Raw genomic sequence first — 20067 nt, forward strand, 5'->3', positions numbered from 1 at the left:
TGAGAATGTTTATGTTAGTTTATCATTCCCGGGATACATGGCAAAATGTTTTGAAGCATTTAACCTAAAAAAGTATACTCGTCGCAGACTGGTACAGGGCCGCGGCCTGGCGACTGCCGACCACTGGCCTATATTACGGATTAAACACAACAAAAGCAACGCGATTCTAAAACAAAAAAGAAAGTCCTAAAACAAAGAACCCTAACCCTATGCAAATTGAATAAAACTTGTTTCCTGATGTGTCCGACGAAACTTCACGATAATCGTGTTTCAGTTTTTCATTTATATTCCTTTACATCGCCCCCATACAGTGCAAAGCAATAAACATACGTTGATATAAATATCTATTCAATTAAAAAAGAAATAAACATCGTATGAATTTGATGTCATAAAAATATTTCATTCTCAGCAAATTGTCGAGCCATAGAAATCTAAAAATAAATCGTAAATAAATTTCTATGGTCGACCCCAACATCCTTCAATTGAAAATTCGAGATAATTGTTCTAAAAATCTGCACCTAAATATAAATTTATAAACAATAAAACATTAAAGCCAGATACAAGTTTAAATGCCGGCACAAAAAAGACGTTTATATAACTATGACGTATGACACAGAACCGTGGCGTCATCAACATTACATTTCAGTGACGTCATAGCCTAACCTACGTAAGCTGAAGTCATGCAAGTGACGTCATAATTACCTTGTAAGGAGAAACAAATATTGCACAAACAAAACGGATTTGGGCAAAGCAACCGGATTTGTTTAGTAATATGAAGTTTATTGCATATAAAGCACCAGTAGGACTTAAACCAGCGGTTCTTAACCTTTCATGCACCGTGCACCCCTAAAAGTAACCTGTGGTCTTGTGGCCCCCCATAAGTAACACCTTAAGACCTGTGTCCCCTATGGCAACAACATGGTCTCCCGGAATATACTCGTGTCCCCCCTCCTTCTAGGGGCCACGGCTCCTGGTTGAGAACCACTGGCTTAAACTAATGCTAGAAATATTCCAATTGCAGTGTGAATGGACACTATTGTGTATAACATTTACACACTATAAGCTTATATGGCAAGCTACGAGGGTAACAAGCTTCACGCAGTCAACCTTGCAATGCCCAAAAGTTGTCTATAGCTTTACGTTATAAGTTGAAGTAGAAACCAAACTTCTGGGTATTTTAGATATGTTTTGTACGCATGTTTGCAGAAACCAGCTTTATATGGCAAGTTTGCGCATGTAATAAGCGTTACGGCTGACTGCTCGAAGCTGGTTGCAAGCTCGTTTTGTGTAAGAAGCCCAAGTTAGGATGTAAATACCAAAAGTAATAGGTTGGAAAGAATGTTTTTGTATTTTTTTAGTCCCAAAATCCAAATATATAACTTTTAAGGGTGAATAAAAGCTTCCATATAAATCGTGCAATTCCCGTATAACCGAGAAATGCCGCTAAAATTCCAAAATCCATGCAAAAGTTGAAGATTTTCCACCTAAACACAAGTTTGTTAAAAGTTTGGAACAAATTTATAGGTTCATTCCAAAAATTGGCGATAAAATCTGAAACAATTTTTTTTTTTCAAATTAAAATTATAGTTTGACTAAACGTTAAACGTCCATCGATTTTACGACCTACAAGTTTTCTGGCAAATTTTTTTGTTGATTTTGTAGATCTGAAACTTCTAATTGGTTTATTATTTCAATTAAACGCAAAAGAAAAAACGTGTACATGTTAAACGTGATTTTTATAACAAAGTCAAATATTGGGAGCAAAATATAAAATATGAATTATACCTGCAATGTAAACTAAATAAAAATGCAATGGAAGTGTTTGTAGCAAATAAAAACTTTTACCTTTTCAACTTGATTCTTGCTGTCGAATATTCGTTCATATTTTCTTTCACCAAAAATCGCCTCGTTCCTATGACGTAACGCTTGATTTCTTCGTTCCAGTCGAATGACTTTGCGTCAGACGAGAAAGTCTAAAGCGGAAGTGTTTCCGGGTAAGCGTGGGAAAAAACAGAAGAAAGTTCTCACGCTTTTTACCTTTTGGTCAAATGTTGTGAGAGATTGTTGCAGAGTATCGGAATTGGTGCTTCCCCACTTCCACTGGTTCGTGTAAAAATATTCTAATACTTCCATCCCTGCAACGATTTTTGCGCTCACTCGAAGCATCCTAATATAGCATTGTTACCAATAAACCATTAAAAGTTTGACTAAAAAACCCACCAAGGTTTCCTATTGGTCAATGTGAGGATTACGTCACCAAAAAAGGCGGGAAGGGTTTGGCGCGCAAAAAGTTGAAGCTGATGCGACCACCTGTAACCATAGAAACGTGTCAGGTAATTCCACAAAGTTGTTCTGCAAACCATAAAAACGCGTCACGTGTTGAACTTACTTGTTGTGTGTGACCAACAGCATGGGCAGACGCAGGGGGTTCAAAGGGTAAAGGTCATACCACTCCTTGCCGTATTTCACTGAAGCAAATGATTCAATATAAAGGCTATTGCCGCCAGGCATGATATCAAGTTTATAGAGCTTTTCTGGCAATTGTATATTTACTCCGACGTTTCGACGTCCTATACAGGTCGCCTCCATCAGGGTAAATAACACTGAATGCGACTAGTGCACGATAAACAAACGAAAAAAGAATGAAATGATTCAATGCTTGAAAATCGTGCAAAGCAAATGGAGAATATCACAAACACAAGACACAAACTTAGCTGGTTTAAACAAAGTAGATTTACAACCGCTCTTTTATTTATTTACTTTACCTAATTCATGAATGTGTATGGGATTGCGCCCTCCGGTGGTGAAGTGGTATATAGGCACTGGGTGTCGCTCGTGTGAACGCGAATTGTGGTTTGTCGAACTGAAATCTGAAAAGGAAACATTATGAAACATATTGTTTACACTGAAATTAAAAAAAGACAATAGCAATAGTGACATCACAAACGCACCGCCCTCGTGGCCGACCACGTGATCCGTCTTTAGGTGGCGCTCTTCAGCTACAGACAACCATTGGGTGTCGCTGTCGCATGCTGTTTTCATTGCAGCACCGAGCACGCCGTTCACAACAAGGTCGACTGGAATAAGATCGGCAACGATACGCTCATCCGCTATTACCGATCTTAGAACTCCTTTCCCGTAAGCCACGAAGAATGCGGTGGGTCCGTATAAGTTCGTGCACCAACCCTAGGTGAAAAGGGGGTAAGTTGAGATAATGGGATTACTACAAAGGAACGTAGTTTATTTGATGTCGAATATTTCACTGTAAACAAAGTGCTATTGTCAGATTTTACGAAAAAGGCATATGCCGTACAAATTTGATCAAAACATTTTTTGAAAGAGCAACCATGCAACTTGTCCAAACAAACTGGCTACACTAGCCAATACGGCCAATATCTCGTCACCAGCTGCACTGATGATGCATTATAGATCGAAACAGTGTGCATTGTGTGCAATAACCGTGCACAACTGTCAAAAAATAATTAAGGATTCGGTTTCATCTACTAAATACCAGATTTCCTCTGAATATATTTTTCTTGGTTGTTCATTAAATGTCGTAAGCTTCATAAACTCACAGGAATTGGTTCTTGGAAAGCTGGAATAATCATGCTGGGTCTGACAATGCACATGGGAAGGTGGTTTCCCTCTCTTGCGATAGCTTCTTCGGCCAGTGCCTTCGTCAGTGTGTAAGTGTTCGGTCTAACCAACAAACTTATTATTAACAGAATAGCCATCTTATCATAAACATAACTGCCAAAAAAGTACTGGTGTATATAAAATACATCACGCAGACGTTTCAACAGTCTCTGTTGTCATCATCAGTGCAGGTTGTTGAAACGTCTGCATGAAGTATTCCATATAACCAAGTCCGTGTTTAGTGTTACTAAGAATAGCCATTGCTGTGGTACAAAAAAGGACAGTTTGTTTAGAAAGGTTTTACAAAACTAATCCACTAGGTGTCGACCTTTTCCCCAAAATGTCAGGTGTTATTCTGGTGATGAGGTCATCGTCCATCCACCGGAGGGAGCCCTCGAGGTCTACGTAGTCGATTCCACAATCGTAAAATTTTTCGTCGATTTTTTGTCGATTGCAGTGACAATATGCTGGAACAAAACAATTGAAAGTCGAAAGTTAGAATTTGAAAAGAGCTACGAAAGCAGGAACTCACAGACAAATCTGCTAATTTCCAAAAGATGGCGAAACGGAGCATAGACTTTTACTATGGCAATAATTGCTGACTCAGCAAATTGCCAAAGCGATTGCCATAGTAAAAGTATATGCTCCGTTGCGCCACCTTTTGGAAATTAGCAGATTTGTCTGTGAGTTCTTATGATAGTAGACTTTCCAAGAATTCGTGCTAATTAGGTGTAACCTTTGGCAGTAGACCCAAACACTTCCATGTTTTGGTCAATGTGCGAACCTCAATGAGGACGGTTTAATAGCAAATATTTGGAAAATGTTTGTTGAGAAAACCCGTTAAAATGGCCAAAATAATATATTTACAAACTGTATCGCATTGTTGTGTGATCATGGAATTCAACTTGTCCTAAATATTAAATACAAATGAATACATAGAAAGGAAATAATGAAAGTTTATAGTTAAATTAAAAAAATGACAACTTGAGTAATAGATCAAAACCATCAACAGCATGTCTTAAACTGACGATCACTGTTTGCATTTTTTATATCGATTTGTATTTCGATTTCCAGGAACTGGTGGTGCCACATAGGCGAAATATATATTCCTTTACTTAAACCGACTGATTCTGTTTTTCTTAGGATTTATCGTTCATTGGTTTTACCGCATTATAGTTAAATTCAATTCCCAGCAACAACAAACAAAGGTTATAAAAACACAACATTTATGAGACAGCTTTAAGTTCACACAAACCTGTTGAAATATGAATGAAGGCTTTTAAGTTAACCATTCCACGAGCCAGACGCATCAGGCGACGAATGCATTGTACATTTACTTCAAACGATTTCCTGAAATAAAACATTACCGGGAAATATAAGCGGATAAAAAAAGAGGAAGAGGATAATTTCCTAGTTATCCTGTCCAAAATAATATTCTACCAATGTAGCGACTCTTTATTAAAATAAAGAAAAAAAAGTATGTGACACTTCTATATTTTTCAGAATTTTACAATTAAACAGCGGCACAATCTGAATACAAATAAGATCGTGGGAAGACATGAACCCTTTGCGGTCTCGTCTAAATCGCCTCGCGAGTGCCAGTTTGGGAAAAGCTGCGTCAGGGCTTGTAACCCATGCGGCTCTCGAGCGTGATTATTAAAATGATCCGGCCCGCAGTTAAAAAAATTGGTGACCCCTGTCCTAAACTGACAAACTAACAACTTTGCCACGTATGTCATTACTCAAAATTTGTATTACGCCATACGGTATTGCATCAAAATATTCGTTTCTTTTCAAAAACGTTTGTGCTCGCAAACAATACACACTTGCAAAATTAATTTTAGGGGGAGGTGAGTCCAAAGTTAAATAAATTTGTTTATTTAAAATTTGGCTCGTGCCCCCCTTGGAAATGTCTGGCGCCCCCCAAGGCCCCCCCTGGTTAAGAACCACTGCTCTAGAGTGATACGTAGCCCACGTAAGCGCATTTACCTTAAATGTTCGTTAAATTTCAGGGTCGCCGCACAATGAAATATCACATTCACTTCATCGTGAAGAACTTTTATGGATTCCTGGCTCAAGCCCATGTCCCTGGATTCCAAGTCGCAGGGAATGAAGGAAAGTTTTTCGGCAAAATTCGGCTGAGTTTCCCGAAGTACGTCAAAAGCCTAAACAAAAAATGTAAACTTTTGTTGGTAAGTGTTTTTCAACCCTGCGTTCGCAAACTTAAATTAAATGAGTCTGTGAAACGTTTCATGAGTCCATGACCCTTGTTTTCGTGAGTTCGTGAAAGGTTTTCGCGAGACAGCAATCATCTCACGACGTCTAAGATGCATGAAAAGGTGGTGTTTGGTGATCAAGGCTTAATTGACAAACATTATCGAACGTTGTTTAAAATGTCGAAGTGTCAAGTCTAACGTCATAATGCATATTGCAAAACGTTTCAAAGCAAAACAAATTCAAACAACAGCACGCTGTTATGGCTTGCTGCCAATTTACGTGGCACATTAAACAGACGTTCAATACATTTATATGGGAAAAATGTTTTAAAGAAAAACGCTAATTTACCACAAATTATGGCTTTTAGTTACAACTATATGTAATAGGAAAACACGACAGTTGATAATTCCCTACCGGCAAATGTGTAAGCGCTTGCAATCTTTCTTTTGGACAAACATTTTTCTTGTTTCTAATAAAAAGAATAATTTTCTTGACATCTGGACAACATCGAAATAACTTTTCGATAATTCCTTGACCCAAAAACCCGGTTCCGCCAGTAATTCCAATCACTTTGTCAGCATAAAACTCGGCAAGACTTGGGTAGTTCTGCAAAAATATATGAAAAACAATTAATAAAAAGTAACCTTTTTAATTTTTGTAGTAATTACCTGCTGATTATTATCGTTCGAGGCGTCATCGGTAAGAATCGCCGACATTTTTTTCTGCAACAAGTCGACACCCATACGCGTGTTTAAGTAGCAGACGGTCTGATGACATCAGAGTAAAATCTGAAAGCCCTTTCAACGTAATAATGACATAGTTTGTCAACAAAACACAAAATTGGGAACCAAATCGACAAATATTACGTTCAATTTGCAATAAAAACACACCACTAGTAAACAATGTCACAGAAAAGGGCATAAAAAACAGACTTACCTTATAATTTTCGAGTATTTTCTTTAATTTTCGTCTCAAGCTGTCTTCAAATCATGATTTTAGTATTTTAACAAATCAAATATATTACGCACCTGTGACGTAACAGACACGATAAGTGACGAACAATCGTTAACAAAACCAAGTGGTTATGAGTTTTAACAAAGGTTCATATTAGTGATCGACCAAAGGTTGTAACTTTTACAATTCTTTGAAATGAAAGTTTATCACTTTTGACACTGGCTTGGTCAAACAGGGCTTGGTCATTTTAACGTGAAATACCACGTGCTAATATGTTTGTAATAGCTCGAGGCGCCAGGCAGCTCAACTGCTTTATACATTGTCTGCTTTTTACAACCTCTCCTCGACATTATGCTCGGTTTTTCGTGGTTCTCAACCTTATATTGTGCGCGGACCATCTGACGACTTTTTATATCGCTGCGTACCACTAAAACTCAGTTTATTTGGGTAGATCAAGATGTAGCCTGCTCTTCTTGACAAGTCTAGTACATTTCTGAAACAGGCAAGGTTAGCAATTCCAAAGGAATACCGAAGACACGAGTTTTACCCAAAACCAAGGCTGATTTTTTAGGTCATTTAAGTTGTATTTCATAATCTGTCTTGAATTAAGCGTAGCATAAGGCTACTCGCCTACCACCTCAAAAACTTTGGCATACCACAGGTTGAAAACCACTGCTGTAGATGATATGGCAGCGCTTACCCGAGCTTTGAACACTAAACTGTTGGAAAAGGTCGTTTAGAGTTCGCCATCATTAGACGAAAAGGCATGGTAATTTTTATGTGCGCTATGTCTTTGTAACTATTATATTCAAATCACTAACAGCCACCAACTTCAACTACATTGCTTAAAACCAAGAAAAGAAGTATTTCTTGCCTCAAATAAAACAAGATATAAAGCAAATTTACACTTTTTCGAACTATTGTACTTGGTATCGCTATAATAACTAGGTGTTAGTGCCAAAAAAATCCGTTTTGACAAGTACCAGCCTTACAGTGGTGATTAAAATTGAATACCTTGAGCAACACAATAGCTGGTACCTTGTTGAAGAGCTTTCACTATCTGCCTATTCAGGTAATACAATAAGAGCAACTCAAAAGTCTTAGGACAAAAAGTCTTTGTTGAACAAACTACAATATATCAGTGGTGAAACCTGGTGGCACCTAGTGGTGAAAAGGTGGTTGACTTGGCAGTGAAATGTTTTTGTTAAAGGTTAATGAATTTAAAGCTCAAAGTGAAAAGACAAAGCAGTAAATTTTTACACTCTTTCATTTATTTATGCATTCTGTAAATATTTATGAATGAAATAAGCACAAAGCAAATATGATAAATGAATTGTATTTTAATGCACAGATTAAGCCACGCAAAATATAGCAGGCGACTATTTATGTACAAAGACAAACAGCGAAAGAACTTTGTGTTGAAATTGCAACAATTCAACTCAATAAAGCACAAATAATATTCATAATTGTGAAAGGCTTGTTTAAATTTGAAAGGTGGTTTCAACTATAAGTAAGCCAACAAACAACCTAGACCTGTTACTGCAAAAGCTTTCACATGAAAAAATTGGCAGCATTCACGAAAAATTAATTTGCATATTACAAAAACAATAAGTGTTTGTTTGGTCATAAGATTTGTCATTCTTGTTTAAATGTGGGACCAAAATTTGCATGTAAAAATTGAACTTCACTAACAAGGGAATTTGATAAAATCTACAAAATATTTTGTGCAAACAGATTAGATTTCTTGACTAAAGTTTTTGTCTAACACCTCAGCAGAAAACTGCATTTAACTGGAGAAACAAAATCTACACCTAAAATGTTTTGTGCAAATCAACAAAGCTTTTGAAGCAACAAAGACATCATTTTTAAGAAGCAATTCAATTAACACTACATACAGAACTGTTTGTTATTTCTGGAATAAATATACTGGCCTATATATATATATGAGTTGAAGAAATTATATTAAAATTCTAGATCAAATAATACCTATTACAGTTAATTAACTTCACAATTTTGTGAAAAACCAACAAACATGAAGATCAAAACAAGATTTTTGTAGAAAGAAATAGTTTTTCAAAAAATATATAAATCCAGTTAAGCACAACACCAATTTGACACGATGTTTTGTGCTATTATAGGGATTCTGCAATAAACTGGATAATTTTCTCAACAAAATGCTACAGCTATGATTTTACATTTTTTAATGTTGTATTGATGAAACTGTGTATGCAACTTTTCTTGCTACTTTAAGACAACATGGCTAATAAAACTCAAACCAGGTTTTGGTCCCCAAAAAAAAATCAGTTTCTAATTACTAAATAAGCCAGTACATTTATCATGGCCTTCAGTACAACTTCTAAAAAATGTCCACAAACTGTTGACTAGGGCAGAGGAAAAGACAACAAAGCCAACTCAACTCAAACCCAAATCAAAGTACGATAACAAATAACTATACAAGAGAAACATTTAGCCACCGCTTTTACACCAAAGTAGATTTGAACTACACTAACTGACAACCTTTCAAAATGATTACAAACTGAAGCTACCTAAACAACACACTTTCACACAACCAGTTGAAACCATATGAAATCCTGCATTTTTATATCAAAACATATTATCAGATACTGTTGCTAAACCGTGTGAAATTCATTTTGATGACCTAAGCTATGCTGTAGGTGAAATGGAGCAGTTCTTGGTGCGACATATGGGCCACAACAGGTTAGCGATAAAGCAGGAAGTCATACAAATCCATCTTCCCATCATTCCAAAGCAACGGTATTTACGTTGTCACAAATCTATGTTGCATGCCCTGACATAAAGTTTTATTTATGATGTCAACAATCTTGCAGAAAAACATGTTACACAAATAAAACACCCACTTCCAGCATCTGCTAAATATATTAACCAATCTGGAACATAACAAGCCTTCCTACACCTTGTTGCAGCCTCTGTACATCCCACTTATAAACCATAAGTTGCTTGTAACACCTCATTACAAAAACAAATCATTATGTTACAATGTACTTCAGTTGACTGGCCAGTTGTTTAACAATGTAATGTTAATTTATAACAACAGTAACGATAGATTACCACAAATAAATTGGCCCAAAATTTCTAGGAAACCTGGAAGTGAAACATAACCCAGGAAATTAAGTCGATATCAATTTACTCAAAAAATAATATCCACAAAACATTTAAACTAACAGATAAACAGAGCTGGTCAGCACAACAATTATTTGTAAGCAGTAATTTCAAGATGGCAAAACATAAACACACTCCAAAATTCAAAAAATGCCCGCAACAAAGCAAGTAGTACAGACTATTGTTAGGTGAATTTCAAACAGCTCACTAGTTCCTACTCACAGCAAATATTTGCCAGAAGGAAATAAAAAGCGCGTGGAACTTAAGATGTTTGACACTTCTGCTCGTTAACAGACAACATAGGAGACTTGTACATTGACTAACTTTCCTTGTTTTTACAATAAACTCAACCTCCGAAAAACAATTATTTGCCTATGTACGTATTGTTTCAAACCTTCAACAAAATTAATGACTTTAAAAAAAATGCAGAAATCTACTTATTTTCTATCACACAAGCATGTACATAACTACAAAAAGTTGCTGAAACCAATACATAAACTTACATCTAGCTATAATTCAACAATTCTCGCTGAATTTTTTTACCAAGTAATACCAGTGATGAAGTGGACTCTAATTAATCACTGAATAGCAGCAACTTCCTGCAGTTCGCCGGTTGAATGACAAAAATCACAAGCCTCTAATGTTCAGGGGTCATAAAAAAAGTCTGGTGAGAAACAATCAAGCCGTTCTTAGACAAATAACAGACATATTGTGACAACACAATGGCGATAGTCAGCTGACAAGTGTCTATTGTGTGACAATGAAACAAATAACAAACTCTACCAAAACCTTCTTCTACAACGTTGTATCAGTTCTGAATCATTTAACTTAATAGAAAGAAAGTTTAAACACAAATAAATGACTGAAGTTCAGTAATTTTATGTTGTACAGGAAAATGTGTATGTTTATCAAAATCTCTGTGTTAATTTATTTAAGTGCATGTTTGTATGAAAAACATTTCTTGCTACTCTGGAACATTGGGTTTAGGCCAATTGTGTAGTTTTTAACACAAAAAGCAAAAAAACAACAACAACTTGTGTTTCGGTCCAGTAAAAAAAATCTGTTGGACAAAAAGCAGGTAAAACTTAATGATTGTACCTCACTGAAGAAACAGACAACGCAAAAATGAATGATATATACGACATGTAATCATAGCAAAGTATTCGTTCTCATACTCTTACATGTGTTTCACTTTGTGAAGACTATATTGGCTAATATGGTAGAGAAAAGGCAAAATCATAGAATAACATTTGTGCGTTGCACAGGCTATACACGGTAGTCGCCCCATGGAACAATGTACACAAGCAAATTACAAAAACCCTAAAATTTAATTAAAAACACCAAAATAGTGAAAATCTTACGAAAGAATTCGTGAAAAAAAGCTCGATCCATGCATTGTGCTGGAAATTTGGAAAAAACCCAGAAATTTGAACCACAGCGACATAAAGAGGTGCCACAGATTTTTTGCGAAACCAGTTTTGGACACTAAAAGGCGCCATGTGATCAAAAATAAAGCGCACTGCATGAAATAGCCCAGGATTCTCAACCTGCAAAAGGTCATTTTATTAGTGAAAATTCATTTTTAGTTGATTATTATTCTTGTAGTTAAAGCATAAAAGTAGAAATTAATTTACTCCACAATTTTAACATTTAATCAATGCATCAGCCATTTCCGGCAAGTATTTACAAATTTTGTTACAAAAGCACAGTATACCAGATTTTATCTCACTAACACATAGGCTACTTGTATGTTTTAAAGATTCAAAAAACAAGCTTTTAAAAACAGACAAATTTCTCAAACCCAATCCACCACCCCTCATTACGTAAGAAATTTTTATTTTATTTTATAAAAGGCTTGGGAAATAAGACACGTGAATATTCAAACAATTTAACAGATGATATGTTTGGCCTCTTTTCCCAGTGACCTCAATCTGATTAAAAGAACAAAATTTCAAAAGAAGATTTTTTTTCACCTTTGCAAGTGTCTCCTCGCAGCTGGGTAGCCCTGCAATGTTTCCTTCATTAAATATTTCTTTGCACCACGTCCATAATGTTGCATGTATTGTAACCAGTCAATTGTACGAGCGTCAAAATTAAAACGCTGAAAAAAATGGTTTGTAGTCTTAATGCCAAGCTGCAATATGGATAACAGATAGACAAACAACTCATTTATAACATCTACACACAACTTTGGCTACTAAAGATAAATATACATTCATAACTGGGATGAGCCCTAAAGTGTTTATGCACACCAGAAACCTGAACACACTCATATAGTAAAATGCCAGGCCTATTGAAGGCATTATACTGAATCAGCCGATCTCCCAAGCATTCCCATATACAGCAAGGCACAGGCCCGTAGTTCTCAAACTGTGCGCGCGACGCCCTGGTGCGCCGTTTCAATTTTTCAAGGGCATCGCAAAATAGTTGTGTTTCGTGGCTTTTTGTTGTTGTATCAATAAACCCAACTTTAATATTAAGTTTCCTCATTAACTTTTATTTGCTTGTAAGTCGCAAGTCCAGAAAACTTTTCCAGAGGCGTCGCAACAAAAAAAGGTTTAAGAACCACCGGCATAGGCCACAAGTTTGATGTTATGATACAAAAGGGTTATGGTATGTACCACAAAATTAACTTGCACCTTTTTATCTTCTTTTGTCATTTCAGCTTGTAACTTAGCAACACTTGTGCCTTCCCATCTCCACTCGTTCATGAGAAAGAATTGTAAAACTCCCACCATGTCGCTGATGCGTTGCGTGAGTCGGAGTAATCTGGTTATATATCAAAGAGTTTTTCTGAAAACTTACTGTGTGTTGTCAGTTACTTGTTAAAACTTGTGGATAATTTCACAGCTTGGGCAAATTGGACATAAGATTAATGAGAATCATGTAGTGATGAGACAACAAGCGACAATTGGCAGTAGTTATCAGCATTCTGTAAGCCTTTAATGGTCTTGGTATCAAAAACTGAGACAAAGTATTTTGCTATATTTTACAAATCACTTAAATCATTTGTATGTTCTTAATATAAGGTTAAAGTCAATTTAATGAGATACATAGAATGCACCTACTTTGGTTTTCGTCCGAGCAAAATGAGGCTTGCATCAAACACATAAGCTGGAATATATTCCCGTAAGAATGACAACACCCAATATACATGTCTGCAGGGAAAAAATATTTATCAAAACTTGATTATTTGTCACATACCCAAAAACTGTTTATAAACGGGTGTAACTGATGCAACCCTTCTATCACTGAGAATGGCATGAGCATTTTAAAAAATGCAACTGTACTCCAATAAACCGAATATTACATTCACATTGATATTACAGATAATGTGCAATGCATAGGATTTAACAGATGAGGCCGGTTAAAATTATGTGGGATTTAATCAGTTGTCAGTTTTTTCTACACAGAACAGTCCATGTTTTCCACTTACTTGTTGGTTGTTAATCTGAGGGCAGGAAAGTGAAAAGCGTAATCAAGTGGATAATCCGTAAATGTTCTTCTCATAACAACATCTGGGAAAAAATAAAATAGTACATGAGGTGTAGAGCTTAAATTAAATGGATCAAAATTAGTCATTAGACTGATAAACAGATCTGTGTGTACTGTTTTTAGGATCAAATTATTTTGGTTATATTTTGACAATACTATTTTTAAATTTTAAATTGAAAGATGCAATTTAAAATAGATTACTGAGAGCGAATTGTTACGGAAACAACATGACACATAGTCATATTATTGTTCAAGTGTGTTTTACAACTCATTATCAGAATTACTGAAATATTTGAAAAATGTTTTATGATAACTAAACCAAGGGTGGGATTCAGCCGGTTCGCACCGATTCTATAAAACCAGCTCACGAAATTTTATGAGATCAGCGAACCGGTTAGCATTACTGGTTACTGTCAATGGACTTTTTGTAACAGAACCAGCTGACAAATATGACTTTTGTGATAGAACCTGCTGACAAAAAATTTGAATCCCACTACTGAACTAAAGATGAAATACAAACAACACCTTGCTTCATGACAACAAAAATAGATTACAAACTACAACACCTTGCTAAAGTAACAACAACATTCAACACAAAAACGTTTTCTTTTGTAACTTTACTCAACCCCACAAATGTGTCGTATCAACTTACGCCATTGTGCGAGAGTCACAGGGTTTGTGCTTCCTGCCACTAGGTGGTAGATGGGCAGAGTTTTACGTCGTAGCATCACTTCCTCACTCTCGATCATGTCGACTTTCCCCAAACTTTGAAGTTCTTTGTCACAACTTGGGCATGATCGCTCTGGAAAATATGTTCAGTTTGCTTTGTGCCAGCAGATATCAATAATAAAGAGAAAGCAGAGTGTTTTGTGCATGTAAGGCTGAATTTTAAGACAATAGGATGAAAAACTATATAAAGGTCAAATTGTTACTTTAATGTAAACACGCAAATCGGTTGGCGTGCCATGAAATACCACCTCGCATGCCAACCTTGACACACATTCCAGGGGTTGCCGACCCCTGCCCTACACTAATGGCAAGGTGTCAAGTAACTTAGTAGGGGACTTGAATATTAACACTTATAATTCAAACATTAGGTTTTTAGTGAAAACATTTTTCCTGTCTTAAACCAAAAAATGAAACCTAGTGTTTATTCCTTAACTAATTTGTCATACTTAGCACAGGGGATCTTGAAATAAGTGGAGATATTTCACAAACAGCTTCTTGTCTCCTCGTTAGCCCGGTTTTCCACGCTGCAGCGATGATTCCGCTTACAACAAAGTCTGACGGAATAATATCGAGACTCTTTGTGATGTCAACCATCAGTGAACGTAGAAGACCTTTCCCGTATGCAATCAGCAATCCAGTAGAACCATTGTAGTTGGTACACCAGCCCTAAAAGGTAAATATTGTGACCATTTAAACACCATTCACTAATTTGAGGCTAACAGAATAACCACTAAAAGTGCTGTAATATATATACTTTTAATTTTATGCTGAAATTTTTTCAATATTTCATGATGAAAGTGTATGGGTTGAGAAAAAAAAATGGAGAACACCCCAAAAAAAAAATCAGAAGCGAAATTACAATGTGCTCTTGGTTTTAACTTTGTTAATAAACAAGTTTGTTAAAAGTAGTGATGGGACGAGTACCCGGTACCCGATATCGATGGTATCGAACGATTTCAGTGGTATCGATACTCGTACTCGGTATCGAAATATTTTGTCTCAGTTTTCGATACCAACGTGCGAGTACCGAAGGCCGGTTAACAACATAAGAATACGGGCAACTTTACGCCAATATTTGCTTCGGACAGCACAAAATTGGAAAAAAGTCCCGCCAGTTTATGTACGTCTTTTTCGCTATCACGTGGTGATTACATTTTTCGGCATGTGTGTGCGCACGCCTTTACCCCGAGCATGGCAGATAAATTAGCTAGTGATATACAACTAAGTACAACACTACACTTAAGTACTCGGTAATCGTACTCGGTATCAAAGGTATATACATGTGGTACTCGTACTCGGTATCGGTACTCGCTTCAAAATCTGGTATCGTCCCATCACTAGTTAAAAGCACATATAAATGTAAACAACCAATCTGTAAACAACAGCATTGCTTGACATAAAAATCTGCCATAATGATTCAGAGTATTTTTATGAAAGAAAAACACCATCAACAATAAACATATGGTAGTAGAAATTGTTTGCTTTGAATTGAACAAAATAACTAAGACAGGTTTTGGCTGGTTTTACCAAAATTGTGGTCATGGTAACTGATGTTCTAGGCCACGTCTAATTCCTGATACAAGAGCATTAAACTAGGAAAGTTGTCAGAAAAAAAGTGCAACCTTTGTTACTGTGGGGCCAAATCATATTGCCATTAGATCGCAGGCTGCACCTTTATATAACAAAAGGTGATTTTACTTCGTTACTTACCAAATATGCTTAACTACAAGCAAAATTTGCATTTGATTTTACACGCATATTGCAAGTCGCAGAAAACTAGCATCGGGTGCATTAACTTGCTCAAAAATACATAAACTTTAAATCTTTTGCCAGTACATTTGAAATCCAAGCATCTCTGCGCGCTCCAAGCTTCGCGCTTGTAGTGATAGTGGTTGCTTAGAGTGGGAATTAAATGTGTTCATTTTATATCAGACAATCTACATAAGATTTCTACGAAACTTGTTTAATTGAAACTTGGATTTGATATGCCTTGTGATGTAATTGTCAAATTGATTGAAGAAAGGCATGATCGAACAGTGAATAAAATATTTAAAAGTTTAATCAAGGGCCGCATTTGGCCCGCAGGTTGCCACCCCCTGTCTTAGCACAATGATATCTACAACAAAAACAGAAGCTGGATAACTAAAAGTTAAAAATTTCTCAATGTATAATAATAAAAGATAAATATAGAAGTGTTGGAGTTCAACTCACAGGTATAGGGTCGTGGTAAGTTGCTCCAACGATACTTGGACGAACTATACAGAGGGGAAGTCCCTTTCCTTCATTTACAATAACTTCTTCACCGAAAGCTTTCGTCAGTGTGTAAGTGTTGGGTCTGCAAGTATTTTTAAAAAAGAAAAAGACATGAATTAATGGTGAAAAGAACAGGGCCAATTAGACGTAAAAAGTGACATGCTTTATATTTCAACTGTTTGGGCAAATACTCATAGCATCATCAGTGATATGAAGGCTATTATTTTCACCATTAAACTTATGAACAGTTCCATATATAGTGTTCCGAAAAGGCGAGTTGTTTAGAAAAGAAAGATATAAACTTTTAAAGATTGACAAAGATTATTGTCTTTGAACTAATTTAAAATGCTTTTAATTAGTCTGCACTAAAAACTTTTCGTCCTGTCATATACATATTTATTCTTATTCAGACCAAAACACAAAATCAATCATAAATGTATTTTCTATTTCTAATTTTAATCCCTTTTATTGCTCTCTATAGACACTGAAGATGCTTTTTAAAGAAATTAATTTGTTTCTTTATAAGACTGTCAACAGATTTTAACCTGGAAACAAATATTTTCAAATTTGTGATATACATATATTAAAAGGTAGAAATCGTTGCAAGAATGGCAAGAGAACAGGGAATGATTCCCACAACAATTTACCACGATTAAAATTGTATGTGAAACGACATTTTTTTTGTTTAAAAATTACTCAGATTAGTTTTCTTGTAAAGACATTATTGTCCGTTCAGGAAATAAGCATCATACATTCAGGAAATAATGAAGCTATGTTTTCCTTGACACAAATAATTAATGAATTTCCTTTAACAAAAGAACCTAGCAGCCAAAGACTGTTTACTGTGCAAAAGTTAAAAGGTAAACAGTAAAAATAATGGCACAAATTTTGATGTGGGTGATTTTCCAACCAACAAAAGAAAATTTTTGTTGTGTAAGTACAGTGTTTGTTTGATATCAGTCCCAGCCAAATTTATACCAGTATAAAACTATACCTGTCTTTCAGAATATCAGGGGTCAGTTTGGTTATCATGTCATCTGTCATCCATTGCATGGAATCGTGAAGTTTGTCAAAATCCCACCCAGTTTTATAAACTTCCTCATTGATTTCAGTTTGGTTGCAGTAGGAGTAAGCTATGAACACCAACATGCAATCATTGGTTTGTTATGCATATATTCTACTGTGGTATTGCTTTCACTTAAGTCAGCTGTTCCCAACCTTTCTAGTGCAGTGACCCCTTGATAACATTTGCAAGTTGCGGTGACCACAAAGGACAAAATTAGTAGGTTCTAAATTAAAACTGACTGTATTTTTTTCTCAACAGTAAGGTGGTCCATGAGTTTATTTTATTAGGGCTAGGCTCCATGGGCTAAAACAAGTTGGGAACCGTGCCTTAGGCAAACCAAGAACCCAAATTGTCAGGCGACCCCAGTTGGGGTCACGACCCATAGGTTGGGAACCACTGACATAAGTAAAGAATTGTTAGTTACGAATATATTGTATTGTGGCATATCTTTCACTTGAGCAAAGAATTGTTAATCATAAACGAGAAATACTTTATGGAACCAGCTGAAAATCAAACCACATTTGCCAGAAGAGCTCTTTAAACTTGATACTATGCCTGGCAGCAATATCTTATATACAGCTTAAATAGTGTTTCAGTTAGAACCAAAATTTAAGAGAGCAAACATTTGTAAACATGAGATATGAAAAATGGGGCCACAAGGTTTAATCATGTTCATGAAACTGTACATATGGAGACTATTTAGTTCCAAAAACTCATATTAAAACTTATGTTCTTTATTTGTTTATGGAATTCATTCTTTTTTAATACAGTAAAATACTTAATTTATACTTCTTTGTCAAGCAAAAGTTTTTTAATAATAGTATCTAACCAACAACCAAAGATTGTAGTAAAAAGAAAGATACCAGTGGAATGAAACATTACCTGTTGAAATATGAACAAGGGCTTCTAGACTTTTTATTTTTCTGCAAATTTGCAAAACTGCTCGAACTGCACCTGTATTAACTTGATATGACAACCTGAAAAGGAAAACAGACAATTTTAATATGTATGCCATTTACAGGAATAATTTCAAGTTCATAGAGCTTCTATTTGCTGGAAGAGCTCTATAAACTAGACAATTTTAATACTGAAAAACAAATAATTTTGACACTACACACATTGCTGATAAAATCTTAAAATTAAATTTGACATCCAAGGTGGTAAATAGTGTAAACAATTTTTGGGATCACCTGAGATGTTCGTTGAATCTCAAAGTTGCAGCACAATGAATAAAAATCTGCACAGTGTCCAGTATTTTATTCATATCATCGTCGCAAATGTCAAATCCTGGTTGTTCAAGGTCGCACGGGATTGCTTCAAGTTTAGACAAAAAATTTGGTTGTTCCTCACGTAACTTGTCAAATACCTTAAAAATTGTTGACAAAACTGTTTAGAAATGTAAATAAAACTCTTAAATCCTGTTTAAGAGTAGTTTAATATTTAACACCAACACAATGACAAAATAGCAAAAGACAAGCTTGTTTCATAATCAGGAAATTAATAATATTTGTTGACAGGCATTAGATTTTTTATTCATTAAAAAATAAGAAGCAAAATCATTGTATAAGTTGCCATTCTTTGCGTATATTAATATTAATGGTTTGGTAAATCTCTAAAAATGTCTGCTATGAAAATCTGCATAATATAAAACTTTAAGTTTGAAGAGTTGTGAAATGGTGCAGAGAAATTCTTACAATAAGATCAGTCAGTTTCTTAAGTCGATCCTCAGAAGATAAATCCTTCTTTCTTCGAATCAACAAATAAATTTTCTTGACATCCGGACAAGATCGCAACAATTTTTCCACCAAACAATGTCCAATAAATCCCGTACCACCGGTGATTGCAATTGTTTTCCCATCAAAGTATTCGGGAATTGTTGGCCTCTACCAAAAAAAATGTTGGCTGTTAGCATTTAATATGTAAAATAATCATTACGAAACAAGATGCCGGCCAGACAAAAAATGTTCTTTTTACATTATTGAAACAAAAATTCTGCCAAAGCACTTGGTTGGCAGATGAAAGAGTTTATTTGCAAGAGAAAAACAAACAAACAAAAACTATTAATGAAAGTAAAAAGAAAACTTGAAACACAAACAAACAATATTTTCCTACATTTTGAAAACTTTCAGACATGTTGAAAGACCAATATGTTCAATATTTCAGTAAATTCTATGTAAAATACATTGAAGTTCCAAAACCTACACCAAAATAAAAGTTTAGTTAAAATGCACATCAAGTGAGAAAAACGTCATAAAACAATTACAATGAACATGTGCCGGTTAACAAACAAATCTTTATTGATTGATCTTTCCTTTCTGGCAGAATAGATCTATGGTAAGTTTTTAATTATATTCCGAACATTTACGATATTCCACTACCTACAGCAACTTCTTCACACGTGCAATATTTACTTTCATTTTTTTATTAAACCTTGTTGGTTAGATATAAGGCCTATTCTTAAGCCAGTTTACCAATGACATTTTTACAGAGTGCATCTCAGGGCAACTATCTAACATCTAACATATTTCCAAATGTCACTTAAACAAATAACAACGGGCAAAAATAAAATCACACCA

The 20067-nt window shown here is 35.4% G+C and overlaps 2 protein-coding genes across 4 annotated transcripts; both read right to left on the minus strand.

The window, feature by feature from the left end:
• Positions 1 to 265: 265 nt before the first annotated feature.
• LOC145233892 (fatty acyl-CoA reductase 1-like) lies at positions 266 to 6903 on the minus strand. Of its 3 annotated transcripts, none has more exons than XM_080098661.1 (14): positions 6790 to 6903; positions 6522 to 6641; positions 6268 to 6459; positions 5626 to 5801; positions 4892 to 4986; positions 3965 to 4103; positions 3576 to 3699; positions 2952 to 3186; positions 2766 to 2870; positions 2390 to 2468; positions 2221 to 2310; positions 2038 to 2167; positions 1846 to 1973; positions 266 to 1484 (listed from the first exon to the last, which is right to left on the minus strand). In XM_080098661.1, the coding sequence occupies exons 2-14, from the start codon at positions 6594 to 6596 to the stop codon at positions 1355 to 1357; spliced, it is 1698 nt and encodes a 565-aa protein (XP_079954787.1). In that variant the 5' UTR covers positions 6597 to 6641; positions 6790 to 6903; the 3' UTR covers positions 266 to 1354. The 3 variants fall into 3 exon arrangements, with proteins under 3 accessions (XP_079954787.1, XP_079954785.1, XP_079954788.1); XM_080098659.1 differs by having other exon boundaries at positions 6522 to 6650; XM_080098662.1 differs by lacking the exon at positions 266 to 1484 and having other exon boundaries at positions 1910 to 1973; positions 2038 to 2135; positions 6522 to 6650.
• Positions 6904 to 8127: 1224 nt separating this feature from the next.
• LOC145233891 (fatty acyl-CoA reductase 1-like) lies at positions 8128 to 19709 on the minus strand. The gene is made up of 13 exons (XM_080098658.1): positions 19604 to 19709; positions 19186 to 19374; positions 18682 to 18857; positions 18374 to 18468; positions 17420 to 17558; positions 16384 to 16507; positions 14619 to 14838; positions 14096 to 14245; positions 13385 to 13466; positions 13017 to 13106; positions 12588 to 12717; positions 11922 to 12049; positions 8128 to 11495 (listed from the first exon to the last, which is right to left on the minus strand). The coding sequence occupies exons 1-13, from the start codon at positions 19622 to 19624 to the stop codon at positions 11306 to 11308; spliced, it is 1734 nt and encodes a 577-aa protein (XP_079954784.1). The 5' UTR covers positions 19625 to 19709; the 3' UTR covers positions 8128 to 11305.
• Between the last annotated feature and the right edge of the window lie 358 nt (positions 19710 to 20067).

Source organism: Phallusia mammillata, chromosome 6, assembly GCF_965637545.1.
Source record: "Phallusia mammillata chromosome 6, kaPhaMamm4.hap1.1, whole genome shotgun sequence".
Classification (NCBI taxonomy): Eukaryota; Metazoa; Chordata; class Ascidiacea; order Phlebobranchia; family Ascidiidae; genus Phallusia; species Phallusia mammillata.